General features: G+C 40.3%; 2 protein-coding genes across 2 annotated transcripts; one reads left to right on the plus strand and one right to left on the minus strand.

The window, feature by feature from the left end:
* Positions 1-251: 251 nt before the first annotated feature.
* LOC123754287 (mediator of RNA polymerase II transcription subunit 11-like) lies at positions 252-5,293 on the plus strand. Its single transcript, XM_045736532.1, has 3 exons — positions 252-443; positions 3,331-3,471; positions 3,802-5,293. Exons 1-3 carry the CDS (start codon positions 362-364, stop codon positions 3,984-3,986), a joined length of 408 nt encoding a protein of 135 aa, XP_045592488.1. The 5' UTR covers positions 252-361; the 3' UTR covers positions 3,987-5,293.
* On the minus strand, positions 4,072-13,509 carry LOC123754286 (SPRY domain-containing protein 7). Its single transcript, XM_045736531.2, has 5 exons — positions 13,196-13,509; positions 12,158-12,274; positions 11,769-11,929; positions 10,147-10,249; positions 4,072-8,374 (listed from the first exon to the last, which is right to left on the minus strand). Exons 1-5 carry the CDS (start codon positions 13,299-13,301, stop codon positions 8,268-8,270), a joined length of 594 nt encoding a protein of 197 aa, XP_045592487.1. The 5' UTR covers positions 13,302-13,509; the 3' UTR covers positions 4,072-8,267.
* Positions 13,510-18,100: the final 4,591 nt, after the last annotated feature.

An 18,100-nucleotide genomic window follows, 5' to 3' on the forward strand; every position in this document is an offset into this window, starting at 1 on the left:
AGATGCAAAAAACAAAAAAAGATGCTTTTTCACTCATATAGTTATAAACCCATGGAACTGCCTACCCGCCAGAGGCATATAAGCCAATACATTGCTGAAGTTCAAAATCCAGCTGAATAAAATTATCAATTAAAATGGGGGTGTACCTTCAACACGCCACCGGCTTCCTGTCCCCGTTTTGGCCACTGGAGAGATGGTGTCCCCTCAGGTAAATTCAGGAAAAACTCTTTGTCTCTGCCGGTGCGGCTTTGTGCTATAGTCGCCCCTATCCCACCACCACCAACAACAACACCCAGGAACGCTCACCACAGTGCTGGCACTCTCTACATTACTGGCACTCTCTACATTACTGGCCTTCAACATGGCGATGGCATCTCCTATGGAGAGACTTCAAGTGCTGGATAATATAGAGAAGGACATTGCTACGGTGTTGCAGTCAGCAGGTACATGTCTTCCTTACACAACGGATGTACCCGGCCTGAAGATTATGGTGTCAGGCTCACATTGTACCCGGTCTGATGGTTCTGGTGTTGGTCTCACATTGTACCCGGTCTGATGGTTCTGGTGTTGGTCTCACATTGTACCCGGTCTGAGGGTTTTGGTGTTGGTCTCACATTGTACCCGGTCTGAGGGTTTTGGTGTTGGTCTCACATTGTACCCGGTCTGATGGTTCTGGTGTTGGTCTCACATTGTACCCTGTCTGATGGTTTTGGTGTTGGTCTCACATTGTACCCGGTCTGAGGGTTCTGGTGTTGGTCTCACATTGTACCCGGTCTGATGGTTCTGGTGTTGGTCTCACATTGTACCCGGTCTGATGGTTCTGGTGTTGGTCTCACATTGTACCCGGTCTAATGGTTCTGGTGTTAGTCAGAAATCATCTTTCATGAGCCTGTATATGCTGGCTAAAACAAACAATTATTACTTGTTCATCTGATCTCTCCTGATAAGTTTATTGCAAATACCATACGTTTACATGTACAGTATTAGTGGTAAGCAGACTTTTAGACAGAAAGTACAGTGCATTTGCTTCAATATTTGAAGACTGATGTTTAATCAACTGTTGCCTAATTTAATTATTTTGGCTGTGTTAAATATAGATCCATGGGCAGTTGTACTATATGAATGCAGTAATACCAAATTTAAATTGGCTTAATTAAATTTTTTAAATCTTTATCGAAATAAAGCAGCTTTGTGGATCTGTAGCTAAACAGAACAGCATCCCATGGGACTATCCAAAAATGCCTAATTAAGCAAAGGATGACTATTCAACTTACTGTATTGCCATTGCCTGAAATGCTGTGGATCTTAAGGGTCTTTACAAAAGAATACTGTACATCACTTCATACCTAAGGTGGTTCACCAATAAATTCAAAATCAAATATAACACAGCCTATCCTAACAATATACTACTGTATACAGTTTAAATGTCTAGAAAACAAGCTTTGTCCAAATGCCTTTGTAGGTTTTCACTGTTCCTCTTTACAAAATTATTCTTCACTTTATACTGAATTTGTACAGTAACTCTAATGCCCTACTACAAAACAATGGATACAATTTAGGTAAGTTTAAATTTAAATTCAGTTAAATTTTGTAACTGTTCTTGCTGGTTTCATAAATTGTTGTTCTAGAAAAGCTTTCTCATTCATTTATATATAGCTTTCCTTTCCTCAGTAATGTAATTTAGTACATGGTTCTCCACCTAACCACCGAAGCTGTATTCACTTAGTTGTATTCACCTGGTTGTGCTTGCAAGGGTTGAGCTCTGCTCTTTCAGCCCACCTCTCAACTGTCAATTAATCAAGTGTTACTAACTATTCCCCCCCCCCCCCACACACACACCCCAAGGAAGCAGCCTGTAACAGCAGTCTAACTTCCAGGTACCTATTTACTGCTAGGTAACAGGGGCAGCAGGGTGAAAGTAACTCTACCCATTTTTGTTTCTCGCCGGCGCTGGGAATCGAACCCGTGCCACAGGATTACATGTCCAGTGTGTTATCCACACAGCCACTGATGCCCCTTGACATGCTTCTGTGCATGCCAAGACAGTAATCTTGTTCTTAGGGTCTGATTCTCCACCTAACCACCAAGACCAGGACCAGGACCTGGTCTTGGTTGCCAGGCTGATCTCTCTTTCTCTCCCTCAGTCAGCCATGTTGAGGCTGCATTTGTGCACTCCAGCTGGTGCTAGGGTGGACTCAACTTTCCTGTCAGGACTTGGTGTTCTTTTTGGACAGCTTGGCCTTTCCTAAGAGGTGTTTCTGCCAGGCCTGTCTTGATTTTTATACTCTGAATAGGGCCAGTTGTACTCAGTTGTGTTTGTGGGGGGTTGAGCTTCAGCTTTATGGTCCCACCTCTCAAATGTCAATCAACTGGTGTACAGGTTCCTGAGTCAATTTGGCTCTATCTGCATTTGAAACTGTGTATGGAGTCTGCCTCCACCACATCACTTCCAAATGCATTCCTTTTTTTTAACTACTTTGTTTGAGGTCAGAGCTGTCATCCTTACTTATCTTGCACCCTATTCCGTGATCTGCATTTTCTCAGGTCATTTGCATTCAGGTTCAGTTCAACCAGCTGGCTGTTTGTCCCCACTCTGCAGATGTGCAGATTTTTGCTACTCAGTTGTTCTCCTGTGTGTCAGCCCAGTCCATCTTTATTTATTTATTTATATATATTTATATATCTATATCTGCCATCTGGCAGTCAGGATATTTGCCACAGCAACAATTGTTTGTCTTCTTTACCTAGAGGTACCCATTATCCTTCAGGCAGTTGCAGGTTTTGTGCACCGATGTATTTTGGTGTTTCCCTTAATTTTGTGAGTTATCTCTAATCTGTCCCCCTTGCCTTGTAGAGTGAACTAGATTCTGTGATGTATTCATGTAAGTGTACTTACCTAATTGTGCTTAGGCTTGCTGGGCTTGGTATTACCAGAGTTAAGCTTGAGCAGGCAGTAGGGGAGCTCACCAGAAAAGAAATTTTAATTATATTCATCACTTGGTTTTTAAGACACACTGTTGATATATATATATAAAATTGCAATTGAAATTTCAACATGCAATTTACTGTATAGAGAAAAGAAAAAAGCTTAGTTTGGTTCATTTAGTTTGGCACAATTAACAGTTGAATTGACATTTCTGGTTTTTCCATATCCATAATTTTTATATCTAATTTATGATCATTTCTTTAACAAAAATCTAGATGGTTGATGTTAAAAATATGAACATTCAGGATACTTAGTGTTTAAATAATTTGTTGACTTTCTGTGGCTGCAATTACCTGAATAGCCTATAAGTAGATAGAATTTAAATATTCTTCAATGTATCTTAGGTCAGGCCCTGACAGAATTAAGCAAGGATAAACCAGCCAACAAGCAGGTCGAAGCTCATGTTAATCAGTTTCGGCAGACCCTCACGAACGTTGAGACCGAGTTGGCCAAGCAAATTAACTACCTTACACAGGTATCTACAGGTATGTAGATTATTCCTTTCTGTATGCCTGCTGGCTTATAGAGTTCCTCATAGTGTATCTAGCCCGGCTATATCCCTATTCTAAATGGTTTTTACTACAAATACCAGAGTACCAATTATATATTTTTCATGAGTACTGTACTATATTTATTGTTTGACCATTCAGGAGCTACAGTATATTGATAATACTCATTAACAAATGAGACTGTGCAACTGCAACTTATAAGTAGTTTATAGGTACTGCAAATTCCTTAGTGTAAGGAATTTGAAACATTTATCTTGCTAATGACTGTACAGTGCAGCATAATCTCTAAGGAATAATTTTTAACAGGACAAGCCCATGAGGGGTCTAGCTACAACTCCCAGAAGACCTTACAAATGGCAATGCACCGCCTTGATCATGCGAGGACTCGAGTCAACGAGCTGGAAGCTATCAAAAGTAAGCACATACAGCTGCTACAGCAGCATCAACTCCAGAAACAGCAGGGCATGCCTCAACCACCACAGTCATCTTGATATTAGCTTTTTCAATTTTCCATAGTGAAAATACATTAACTACTTGTTAATAACGTATTTGGCAGGGAGCACAAATACACGTTACTTTACTTTATAAACTTTAATACAATACAGCATTTGTAATATAATTTTTGGTTTAATATAACTTTCCCTCAAGATGTAAGGTGTCCTTGTCAATCCCATGTTGGATTTTCTTCTCAAGATGTTACAAAAATTTTATCATTGATCCAATTCGGATGCTGACCTCTTCATACAATTGGATTAATCAGTTCTCCAGTAGGATTGGAATTATATTAAGTGGTTACATTTAATTGTTTTGAATTACAGTATATTATAAAAGTGATCATAGTGTTAGTTTGTATTTTGTATCTTTATATAAAATATAAAAGTAAACATAAATAGCAGTGTGTTAGTTGAACCCCCATCCATTAAGAAAGTAGAGGTGGTATGATTTAGTTTGTCTCGGGACATCACAGTTTCAGATTAGTGAATTTGGCCCATACTGTGGCAAATGTTAGGCTCACAATCAAGTTTGAACCCACACTGAAGTAGTCACTGTTGGCTTTAATAGCTTTTGCTTACTGGCTCATCACAAAAACAACTAGTTTATAAATACAGTGTCCACAGTTATGTAATATTATCAATCTTGTCACTTGTTCGCAAATTAAATTTTTTAACCCATACACCAATTTTTAAGTTTTCAATGCTTACATATTGAGCTCTATTACACAGAAATAAATAAATGTATTTCCTTTGACACTGGCAAGTGTGTTTCACTCGAGCCACACAAATATAGAGACCACTCACTAATTTGGATCATGTGTAGCAAACCTGCATCCAAGTTACCTAGAGATGGTTCTAAGAATGAGCCCACAGCCCAGTCTCTGACCAGACCTAGGTGATGGTCTGGTTAAAATAAATTTTAACTTGTTAGATTTTGATGCTGTCATTACTGCCCACAGATTAGAATACTGTAGTCAACTTTACAGTGCAGGAACATATTACTGTACACATTAGAATGAAAGGACTCAAATGATATATTTAACATGAAAATCTAAACATAAAATGTGCCTTTTAGTATCTTAACCTTAAAAAAATTTAGATTGTCAAGCACTTGTAAAGTAATTTTAATTGCCAGATTCTGATGCATTACTAGTTGAAGGTACTTGGCATTTAGGTCTAATTTTTTTCATTGGCTTTGATCAGTTCTTTGACCTGCCTGAAGTATGAATATAAACCTCCTGTACCTCAATTTTCACTGTTGAAAGCACAATTAATAAAATGATAAATGCTTCCCATAAAAGGAATTCAATTTTTTTTAGTGTTTTGTCCTGTTTCATCAATTTCCTGAATGTTACTTTTAATTGCTGTAAATGATTTTGTCTTCAGTCATCATACCATAATCTGGGTCATTAGCACCTTCAGGTGGTTGACTGCTGCTGTCCGTATACATCTTATTTTTAGTCTGCTAGTTAAGCTTGTATTAAAAGAAAAAATTTATATATTATATCTGAAGAATTTTCATTTAAATTTTTTCTTTAATACAAGCTGAACTAGCCGACTAGAAATAAGATGTATACAAACAGCAGCAGTAACCTTGTATCAGAAACACAAGGCTAGCTCACAGGGTTGGGATATGTACAATTACTTTAGTAAGGAAATGCAGGCATTTCTACCGATACAGTTCTTATATACAGTACTGTACTGTAGGTATACAGTACTTGGTAAAAAAAAAACCTTAAAATTGTATTAATTCAAATACCTGTACTCATTTGTAAACAGGCCACTGCGCGTCAGTAAGTAGCTCGACCACTTGAGCCTCGTAATTCACATTTCACCCGAATCAAGATTCTAACTCGGTCATGGTGCTGGCTATATTCCCCACGAGAATCAAGTAACTTTCGTTACAATTAGTGAGCAATGTAATAAATTGAAAAGGTGCAATAAAGAGTTATACAGTACAATACATATATTGTTCGCATAATGTATTTAACTCAATATCAGGACCATTCATAAACAGCAGATTCAGTAAATCCCTTAGTTGTCACAGCTCTCATACAAGCAGCACCGAGGATTGTATTACAAAAATCACTACTAGAACGTTACATTACTTATCATACCTGCATATTTAATATAAATATATCTACAGTAAATATTTGGTTTCTTTGCATATTTTGGAAGGAATGTGAGAAATACTAAAATTTATACTAATGCCAGATCTACAATATTTTATTAGGTATTTCCATATGCAGTAAATGAGTGGTCAGTAAATTATGACAAAGCACTGCTTGGGAAATCCACTTTGCACAGATCTAGATATACTGTATTTTACTTAGCATCGACGCCAATATAAAATTTTACCTACTGGTAAATCCTCTTAATACTGTACAAATTATTTTTAATGAAAAATTACAAAGTTCTTACAAGTCCCCTTGAACTACCATATACTGCTCAAGTATGACTGTAGCAGAGATGAATATTGATGCCCACTTGAACCAAATTAAAGTATCACACCAATGTTAAATAAATTTATATATAAATATCACCAAGGAAAACTGCCAATGTTTGTCTCGACGTGAATGAGTATACGATGCACAACATACAAGAGTTTAGGAATATGCAATGTGACAACACCAATTAACAATCTTAAATATACGGTATATAATTTAGGGAGAACAATTACATAATCAGATACAATATACAAGTTGTGTCATGGATATAATGATATTCTTATTTTATATTCCAAAGTAAAGCAGTTGGAGCTGCTTGGTGATATGGTCAGTGTTACACTACATCAACACTGCATAAACTTACTTGGACCAAATTATGGACTTAATAAATTATAAAATATGAAAATAGTATTTAAGAATCGATACAAAAAATATTATTTTAGAACCTTAGCAAAGCTAATGAAGATCTATTTTTAACTACCAGTGTTTTAAGATTTCACCACCTCCAACTTTGGCAAATACTGTAATTTTCAGCATAGATACTTTAGGGGTAGGCTATAACATGCCCGTTAATGCTCTAAAATAACCACAAAGTGATTTTTGTGTACCACTGTAAAATTTGACAGCTAAATAACCTTACCATAAACAAACTATTTTCCAATTAAAGTTCTTTAATTAACATTGTCATCATCTTAGATGGCACCAGCAGGAAGCTGGTGGATACTTCCCCTATACTGTACTATTGGACAAGTTTTCCCACATTTAAAATGTTTACACTGTTCCTGCTTTAACAGGACCAATGGGTAGACTTTTATGGGCGTATTACTCTCATCTTGTGCTCTGAATTATCAAGCTTTACATTGTGGCCTTTAATACATACAGCACTTCAATGTTTATGTTAAAAACAAAAATATTCAAGTCATAAATCTTCAGATAATTAATAAACTAGTTCAGGGCCTTTCTCCCCACCCAATGACAGTGGGAAGCAAAATAATGTATGTATGTATGTATCTATCCTGTTGTGTATTTTGAAGCCCTATATCCTGGAATCGGGTCAAATTATTAAGAAGTGTGACCTTGTGTTGAGAATCTTACTAGTGATGCAAATTTTTTCTGCAAGTGTGGTTGGTATGGGCTTTATGGAATAGCTTGACAAGCTATTCCATAAAGGCGTGATAGCGTACCAATTTCACAATTCATAATTTCTTGTACCATTTTCAGAAAACAAGAGTTTAATATTTCCACTGTTTTTCACACACGTTGAATGTAAATAATTAATTATTAACATCTTAATCAAGAAATTCACACCTGCTGAGCCCCCACACAGAAAAAGAATAACCCATCCAGCTTTTACTCGAGAGATCTTTTCACTGGTGGGGGACTTGCTTCAGATCGACACTGCCCAACTGTGATTGATTCCATAGGCACGATAGCATGGGCAAAATTAGACTTTCTTTTGCCTACGTAATTAAATTGTATTGGTATAATTTGCCAACAGCTGCACAAACTTCAAAACATAAAAAAAGGCTTGAAGGCAAAAAAATTACAGTACACATTATTGTTAACACACACACCATCCTTTCATGAATAGCTACTATAATTTTATAAACACAAAATAGGTAACAAAAACACTTATAGTTCTGTATATTCTGATCGCTAATCATGCATGAAACAGTTCATACATGCACTATACTTGGTAATAATAAAATTATCATCATCTATAATTGCTATAAGTATTAACCAAGGGCACATCAGATGATATATTCACAGCAGACACATATGGAGGAAACACACGAGGCAAGTATTATGAGTGACGGTAATTTCCACTAGCCTAGTCATTTTCCAACAAGGATTTCTCTACCATAATGGAGTCATAACCTGGAGGTGGACCATGGCTGAAGTTATCAAATATAACATCCATTATAGCACCATCATCAACTGAAATGGAGAAGCAGAAGTTATTTGACAACATGAATTGCAATAATGGTCATTAATATAGTAGTCTTTAATAAAATTCCTTGCAATAATAAAATAGTTTGCCACTTTTATCTGATGTTGGCGTACCAATCGTATTGGCGTTTGCCTTTCCATTGGAGACTTTCACCACCGTGGAGAGAGGGGGATCTGCTGCATGGGTGACAGCTTTTTCCCCGTATCAACCTGCCCTTGCTTTGCGCCCTGGAGAGGCCACTCCAGACTGACAACCAGAGCGCAACTCCATAGTCTCCCGAGATTGATGGATGCCTGCTACTACTACTACTGTTACTTAACAAAGCAGTTTAAAAATGTCAGTCAAACAAAGAGTCACTTACAAGTGTTACACAATATGTAAGGTCATCAGGTTGAATGTAGGCTACAGTATAATATTTGAATAAGATTTCTACAGTGTAGAAGCCCTGATGACAGTGATAATGTAAATATCATACTACTGTACTACTGTCAAGTGAATATTTTAAGACTAAATTCTCATGTAACAACAAATCGTCTTCATCTTGCAATCTTGCAAGATTTGTTGTTCAATTCAACCAACATTCCAATCTAGGTTGCCAAAGTTTAATAGAAATTTAATTGTTTTTAAAAGCTTCAATTAAATAAAAGGCTGATATATTATCATGTTAATCACTATGAATTAATTTTAAATTAATATATAGTTATCTTGTGTTGCAATTACAGTATACTGTATATAATAAAGAATAAAGATACAGCTAATAAGGATGTCGGCACACAATACATTTATGTATCGAGGGTTTGCATTAATGAATACAGAAACTTCTTGGCCAGAGGCCTTACTAGATGATTTCTCAACATTTTGTGCAATGAAAATTCATGACAAAATAACATACATCTGGTGGGCTTAGCCACATCTGAAATCCCCACAACTACTTACAATAAACAATCCTATAACCAAGACAGTTCAAGAAAACAATCTAAAAATGTATCCCCCCCTGGCCATCATCTCTCATGATACAAGCAGGGTGGTTTAATTAGTGATAGGTGTGTGTGATAACTATAGAAAAAATGTATATATACTATGAGGAGGCCTGGTCGATGGGCTGGGCCACCGGGCCACGCAGACATTGAGCCCCCAAATCATCGCAAGGTAAGGTAATGCTTTGTGGTTAAAATATCTGTCACTAGGGTGCTTCCCATTCCAACACGACCTTTGTGCACCATCATACATCAAATGTGGAAAGACAGTCACAATAACGTGGCTGAAACGGTCTTTCTTCATTTTCAACTGTGGGTTGGATATCAAAGTGTGGAAAATTTCAAGCTGATACTGAAATGTGTTCCTCAGTTGAGATACCCTCTCCTTACCCCGAGATTCACCACCTCTAATGCCCTTGAAGTGGACAGGTAGTGGGCAGCTTGTCAATGGTCCCTATTGTTCCAGAGTATTTCTTTCCAAGTGACTTTTAAACTGAGATAATGTCTTGGTTTTTACAACTTTAGTGGATAGGTGGTTTTATGGGGTTTATTACCATATGAGTGGAAAAGCATTACTGTTTTCTGTTTTAAATTATGGTTTGTTGAGTTTGAAGCTGTTGTCCCCCCTTGTATGTGTTACCTTTGACCTTTTTAAGTGGTCTGGCCTAATATCTCCCAATATGTTTCTTACCAAAAACACCTAATTATCAGGCAGATATAATAAACTGTCCAACTTCCATCTTTTTCATTCATTCTTTTGAAACAATATAAAGTATACTAACCATATAAGGCAGGATACACAGTACCCTTGAAGGTAGTAAGAGGTGTGTTTGTGGGTCTGCCGTTGATGTAGAAGTTCAACTCAACATGATCATAGCTAACACCCTGAAAAATTAACATATTCATATTCTTTTTCCTCATGAAATATTTACACAAATTATTAAAAACTTTAAGTTAGATTTTAATAAATCAAATCTTTATTATAAAAAAATAAAGCTCAAATGTGTCTCAAAACACACACTCACTAATAGTAAAAGTATGTCCATAATTAAGAGGAAGCAAACACTGTACTAATAATCCGACTCACACATACAATGTCACTGCTTGATACTGTACGAGTTCAAGACCAGGACGGACTGAAACGTCGTCACTTTCAATTTGTATGCGTGGGTTGGGTTTTCAGCCACATTATTGTGACTTATTCTTTGCAAATACTGTACTGTTGACAGGAAAACTTTAACTATTACTGCCATATTAAAGCCAAAATATAGTAAATGACTATTCTTGTATATAAAGTACAGTATATATATATTTGTTCACTTGACCCTTACGGAAGGCAAAGTTTATCACAGTGAACAAGCCAACCCATTCTCAGATCTGTAGCCGATATCACAGACCAAGTTAAATAGCAAGTTATATGTAGTTACAATGTGCACAGTAGACTAAATGCGAGTTAAGGTGTAATGATCTGAATGAATGTAATAGGGGGTTCTGGTTATATTAGTTGTAATGCCAGTGTTTGTAGTAATGAACATGCTTGTCCGCAGCTATAAACGATATGGTTGTTATGGTCTTAGTGTGCTGGCGGTTATAATGATAACAGCCAGAGGGAGGAAAGAGGGGTTGGGGGAGTAGCCAGAGGGAAGGGAGAGGGGTGGGGAGGCAGTCAGTAGAAAAGGAGAGGAGTGGGGAAGCAGCCAAAGGGAAAGGAGAAGGTTGGAGAAGCAACCAGAGGGAAGGGAAAGGAGTGGGGGGGGGGGGGGAAGCAACCAGAGGGAAGGGAAAGGAGTGGGGGGGGGGAAACAGCCAGAGGGAAGGGAAAGGGGTGGGGGGAAACAGCCAGAGGGAAGGAAAAGGGGTGGGGGGGGAAACAGCCAGAGGGAAGGGAAAGGGGTGGGGGGAAACAGCCAGAGGGAAGCAGCCAGAGGGTTGGGGAAGAACCAGAGGGAAGGGAGTGGGGTTGGGGAGCAACCAGAGAGAAGGGAGAGGGGTAGGGGGGGGGCAGCCAGAGGAAGACAATAGATACCAGTGTCTAGTAATAAAAAATCTGAAAATATATTTGGTTAAATATATAACACCCTTTTATACATTTCTATGAAAGGGTATAACAAGGATGATTTAGCTAAGCTATAAATGTAAATTGAAAATACAGTACTGTACTGCACTGTATTTTGGCCAAATTTATATTTTGGTGCACCACACTTTTACAGCAAACTTATGTAAATAAATAAATAAATAAATAAATATGTTTATTCAGGTAAGGTACATACATACAAGTGATGTTACATTAATGGATCAATATATAGATAGAGCTAGTACATACAATGTCTAAAGCCACTATTACGCAATGCGTTTCGGGCAGTTAATGTAGAACATTACCATATAATCTACAGAAATTTCTTACCAAAATATCCCCTTCCTGAGGGATGTCAACAATTTTGTACTTTTCCTCTGCATTGTGTCGTACAGTACCATCCGAACACAGTACCCATGACTGCGCATCCTCCCCCAGGGGCACTTTGTTTAGGTTGGCATTGCGTGTTGCAATCCCCACGCCCCATACACCTGTCAATATGTAAGAAATGGTTGAAGAATGATGTATGATTTTTTCTTCACAATCTATATACTCCAAGCAATTGCCATACTATTTTCCCATCTTCATCTCAATAATGTGGACTTTTCAACAGTTTTGCCAACTTGTATCATATTCTTAAATCAAGTGGTAGGCTTTCAACTATAAAATGAAAATAAATCTTCATTCCAAAATGAAAAATATTAAACATTTACACTAACCTGATTGCTGTAGTTTGACTTCAAAATAGGCTTTATTCTGTAGAATGGGAATGTTACCAAGTGCACCGCCAGTCCCACAAATTCTGATTCCATTTTTCACAATTACTACTTCATGGCCTGAAATTAAATACGAAATTTAGCCAAATCTTTCAAGTGGCGGCAATCACAGGTGAACCTCACCCACCAGATAAGACCAGATAAACCACAAAATAATGTTCATAATTTGGGGAAATTTCATTAGAAGGTTTTCCTTATTTTATTGCAAACATCTTTTATTGAAGATCATCAGGGGAAATGAGGGGGACTTTAGACAAGCCGTCAGCTTCCTGTCCTCCTCAAGATACGGCACACCCCGGCTGCCGTACCGGGCACACCCCAGCTGCCGTACCGGGCACACCCCAGCTGCCGTACCGGGCACACCCCAGCTGCCGTACCGGGCACACCCTAGCTGCCGTACCGGGCACACCCCAGCTGCCGTACCGGGCACACCCCAGCTGCCGTACCGGGCACACCCCAGCTGCCGTACCGGGAACACCCCAGCTGCCGTACCGGACACACCCCGGCTGCCGTACCGGACACACCCCGGCTGCCGTACCGGGTACACCCCCGTTGCCGTACCGGGCACACCCCAGCTGCCGTACCGGGCACACCCCCGTTGCCGTACCGGGCACACCCCAGCTGCCGTACCGGGTACACCCCCGTTGCCGTACCGGGCACACCCCGGCTGCCGTACCGGGCACACCCCCGTTGCCATACCGGGCACACCCCAGCTGCCGTACCGGGCACACCCCAGCTGCCGTACCGGGCACACCCCTGACACACTGACTGCCGTACCGGGCACACCCTGCCGTACCTGACACACTGACTGCCGTACCGGGCACACCCTGCCGTACCTGACACACTGACTGCCGTACCGGGCACACCCTGCCGTACCTGACACACTGACTGCCGTACAGGGCACACCCCCCGGCTGCCGTACCGGTGAGTCAGAGTGCCAGGCACGGCGGCCAGGGTGCCCAACACCCTAGATATACTTGCCCATGTAGCCTGTGTCGAGTATAATGGTGGGTGTGGTGCGTATGGGGACGGTGGTGTGAGGGGCGGCGCCACACAGGTGACGGAAGCAACACAGGTACATTGCCATATTGCCAGCCAGTGTTGCCAGCCTCCATCACAACACTGTGACAGTGTTGCCAGCCGCGCTCTCCTGTCACTCGACCTCCCACTCACATCAACTAATAATACAAATATATGTATTTTCCATAGATTCTTATTACAATGTTTGCATATTATGTATTTGATACTGATTTATAAAGACTAATCACGCGCAGCATTTCTGGAAAACCTTAATTAAAGCTAATGTGGTGATCTCACTGATGTTAACAACTACAGACCTATATCAATCCTGCCAAACTTGTCAAAAATATTTGAAAAACTAATCTACAAGCAGCTTTACTCTTATCTATCCAAACACAATATACTTAGCTCTTGTCAATATGGCTTCAGACCCAAAAAAGCACTAACGATGCAGTTATTAATATGATTAACCTGATACATGCAACTCTTGATAAAAAGGAGTTCCCTGTTGGGTTATTTGTGAACCTGCGTAAGGCTTTTAACACTGTCAACCACCAAAACCTTCTTTTTAAATTACATCATTATGGAGTCAGAGGACACTCCCTGCAATACCTCAAATCTTACCTTACTGACAGGCTCCAGTATGTTTCTGTGAATAATTCAATTTCTCCCACCCTACCCATCAACATTGGTGTTCCTCAGGGTAGCATACTTGGCCCTCTCCTCTTTCTCATCTACATTAATGACCTTCCAAATGCCTCCCAACACCTCAAACTAATTCTATTTGCTGACGACACAACCTTCATTTACTCCAGTCCTGACCCCCTTGCTCTAAATGTCACAGTGAATACTGAGCTAAATAAAGTCCATCTTTGGCTACCTGCCAACAAACTCACCCTCAACATTGACAAAACTTTCTCTATTTTGTTTGCCAATAAATCCTCAAATCAAATAAATCTCAGGATAAATACCCAAATTTGTAACAAAGCAGATGGCAAATTCCTAGGCGTTCTCATTGACCACAAGCTGAATTTCCAGGGACACATTCTAAATATATCAAAAAAAGTTTCAAAAACTGTTGGCATTCTTTCTAAGATCAGATATTATGTACCTCGCCCTGCCCTGGTGACGCTCTATTACTCCCTCATCTATCCTTATCTCAACTATGGCATTTGTGCTTGGGGTTCTACTACCCAAAATCATTTACGTCCTCTAACTACTCAACACAAAAAGCTGCTATTAGGACAATATCCAACTCTGGCCCCAGACATCACTTAATGCCCCTACTCAAATCTCTGAATATGTTAGATATTAAGTCATTGCACATCCTCTCTTGTGTATTATATATATATATATATATATATATATATATATATATATATATATATATATATATATATATATATATATATATATATATATATATGCGAACAAGCCTGAATGGTCCCCAGGACAATATGCAACTGAAAACTCACACCCCAGAAGTGACTCGAACCCATACTCCCAGAAGCAACGCAACTGGTATGTACAAGACGCCTTAATCCACTTGACCATCACGACCGGACAAAATGAGGTGATAGCCGAGGCTATTTGAACCACCCCACCGCCGGCACTCGGATAGTAATCTTGGGCATAGCATTTTACCAAATCACCTCATTCTTTGGGGCACACGTGAGGAACACAAATGCGAACAAGCCTGAATGGTCCCCAGGACAATATGCAACTGAAAACTCACACCCCAGAAGTGACTCGAACCCATACTCCCAGAAGCAACGCAACTGGTATGTACAAGACGCCTTAATCCACTTGACCATCACGACCGGACAAAATGAGGTGATAGCCGAGGCTATTTGAACCACCCCACCGCCGGCACTCGGATAGTAATCTTGGGCATAGCATTTTACCAAATCACCTCATTCTTTGGGGCACACGTGAGGAACACAAATGCGAACAAGCCTGAATGGTCCAAAGGACAATATGCAACTGAAAACTCACACCCCAGAAGTGACTCGAACCCATACTCCCAGAAGCAACGCAACTGGTATGTACAAGACGCCTTAATCCACTTGACCATCACGACCGGACAAAATGAGGTGATAGCCGAGGCTATTTGAACCACCCCACCGCCGGCACTCGGATAGTAATCTTGGGCATAGCATTTTACCAAATCACCTCATTCTTTGGGGCACACGTGAGGAACACAAATGCGAACAAGCCTGAATGGTCCCCAGGACAATATGCAACTGAAAACTCACACCCCAGAAGTGACTCGAACCCATACTCCCAGAAGCAACGCAACTGGTATGTACAAGACGCCTTAATCCACTTGACCATCACGACCGGACAAAATGAGGTGATAGCCGAGGCTATTTGAACCACCCCACCGCCGGCACTCGGATAGTAATCTTGGGCATAGCATTTTACCAAATCACCTCATTCTTTGGGGCACACGTGAGGAACACAAATGCGAACAAGCCTGAATGGTCCCCAGGACAATATGCAACTGAAAACTCACACCCCAGAAGTGACTCGAACCCATACTCCCAGAAGCAACGCAACTGGTATGTACAAGACGCCTTAATCCACTTGACCATCACGACCGGACAAAATGAGGTGATAGCCGAGGCTATTTGAACCACCCCACCGCCGGCACTCGGATAGTAATCTTGGGCATAGCATTTTACCAAATCACCTCATTCTTTGGGGCACACGTGAGGAACACAAATGCGAACAAGCCTGAATGGTCCCCAGGACAATATGCAACTGAAAACTCACACCCCAGAAGTGACTCGAACCCATACTCCCAGAAGCAACGCAACTGGTATGTACAAGACGCCTTAATCCACTTGACCATCACGACCGGACAAAATGAGGTGATAGCCGAGGCTATTTGAACCACCCCACCGCCGGCACTCGGATAGTAATATTGGGCATAGCATTTTACCAAATCACCTCATTCTTTGGGGCACACGTGAGGAACACAAATGCGAACAAGCCTGAATGGTCCCCAGGACAATATGCAACTGAAAACTCAGTTGCTGATGGTCAAGTGGATTAAGGCGTCTTGTACATACCAGTTGCGTTGCTTCTGGGAGTATGGGTTCGAGTCACTTCTGGGGTGTGAGTTTTCAGTTATATATATATATATATATATATATATATATATATATATATATATATATATATATATATATATATATATATATATATATATATATATATATATATATATATATATATATATATATGCGAACAAGCCTGAATGGTCCCCAGGACTATATGCGAATGAAAACTCACACCCCAGAAGTGACTCGAACCCATACTCCCAGAAGCAACGCAACTGGTAACTACAGGGCGCCTTAATCCGCTTGACCATCACGGCCGTCAAAAGGAAGTGATAGCCGAGGCTATTTGAGCCACTTCCCCGACGGCAACTCGGATGGTAATCTTGGGCATAGCATTTCACCAAATCACCTCATTCTTTGGGGCACACGTGAGGAACACAAATGCGAACAAGCCTGAATGGTCCCCAGGACTATATGCGAATGAAAACTGACGGCCGTGATGGTCAAGCGGATTAAGGCGCCCTGTAGTTACCAGTTGCGTTGCTTCTGGGAGTATGGGTTCGAGTCACTTCTGGGGTGTGAGTTTTCATTCGCATATAGTCCTGGGGACCATTCAGGCTTGTTCGCATTTGTGTTCCTCACGTGTGCCCCAAAGAATGAGGTGATTTGGTGAAATGCTATGCCCAAGATTACCATCCGAGTTGCCGTCGGGGAAGTGGCTCAAATAGCCTCGGCTATCACTTCCTTTTGACGGCCGTGATGGTCAAGCGGATTAAGGCGCCCTGTAGTTACCAGTTGCGTTGCTTCTGGGAGTATGGGTTCGAGTCACTTCTGGGGTGTGAGTTTTCATTCGCATATAGTCCTGGGGACCATTCAGGCTTGTTCGCATTTGTGTTCCTCACGTGTGCCCCAAAGAATGAGGTGATTTGGTGAAATGCTATGCCCAAGATTACCATCCGAGTTGCCGTCGGGGAAGTGGCTCAAATAGCCTCGGCTATCACTTCCTTTTGACGGCCGTGATGGTCAAGCGGATTAAGGCGCCCTGTAGTTACCAGTTGCGTTGCTTCTGGGAGTATGGGTTCGAGTCACTTCTGGGGTGTGAGTTTTCATTCATATATATATATATATATATATATATATACCTTGAGGTGCTTCCGGGGCTTAGCGTCCCCGCGGCCCGGTCGTCGACCAGGCCTCCTGGTTGCCGGACTGATCAACCAGGCTGTTGGACGCGGCTGCTCGCAGCCTGACGTATGAGTCACAGCCTGGTTGATCAGGTATCCTTTGGAGGATTATATATATATATATATATATATATATATATATATATATATATATATATATATATATATATATATATATATATATAGAACGCTGAATTGTAATGCCAATCCTGACCTTAAAGCTTCATTGAAGGTTGTAACAGAACCCATGAGAATCCAAGACTGCTAAATAAATATGAAGACCCGCTAAACACCGTGTATCTAATCTACTCAACAACGTAACATAATCGTACGTTACAACCTTTAAAGTACAGCTGGAAAAGATCATCAAGACAAATGGGGAGAGCTGTGGCCAGATTCACGAAGCAGTTACGCAAGTACTTACGAACTTGTACATCTTTCTTCAATCTTTGACGGCTTTGGTTACATTTATTAAACAGTTTACAGGCATGAAAACTTCCCAATCAACTCTTGTTATTATTATAAACAGCCTCCTGGTGCTTTGCAGCTCATTAACTGTTTAATAATTGTAAACAAAGCCGCCAAAGATTGAAAAAAGATGGACAGGTTCGTAAGTA

Source organism: Procambarus clarkii, chromosome 18 (genome assembly GCF_040958095.1).
Source record: "Procambarus clarkii isolate CNS0578487 chromosome 18, FALCON_Pclarkii_2.0, whole genome shotgun sequence".
Taxonomy (NCBI): Eukaryota; Metazoa; Arthropoda; class Malacostraca; order Decapoda; family Cambaridae; genus Procambarus; species Procambarus clarkii.

What these genes read in the sequence shown, in the direction of transcription:
- LOC123754287 (XM_045736532.1), top strand. Translation starts at nt 362, where the DNA reads ATGGCGATGGCATCTCCTATGGAGAGACTTCAAGTGCTGGATAATATA. An exon ending in TACGGTGTTGCAGTCAGCAG is followed by an intron (nt 444 to 3,330) that starts GTACATGTCTTC and finishes AATGTATCTTAG; the next exon opens with GTCAGGCCCTGACAGAATTA. An exon ending in CCTTACACAGGTATCTACAG is followed by an intron (nt 3,472 to 3,801) that starts GTATGTAGATTA and finishes AATTTTTAACAG; the next exon opens with GACAAGCCCATGAGGGGTCT.
- LOC123754286 (XM_045736531.2), bottom strand. Translation starts at nt 13,301, where the DNA reads ATGGCAATGTACCTGTGTTGCTTCCGTCACCTGTGTGGCGCCGCCCCT. An exon ending in ACTCGACACAGGCTACATGG is followed by an intron (nt 12,275 to 13,195) that starts GCAAGTATATCT and finishes ATTTAATTTCAG; the next exon opens with GCCATGAAGTAGTAATTGTG. An exon ending in CTCAGGAAGGGGATATTTTG is followed by an intron (nt 10,250 to 11,768) that starts GTAAGAAATTTC and finishes TTAATTTTTCAG; the next exon opens with GGTGTTAGCTATGATCATGT.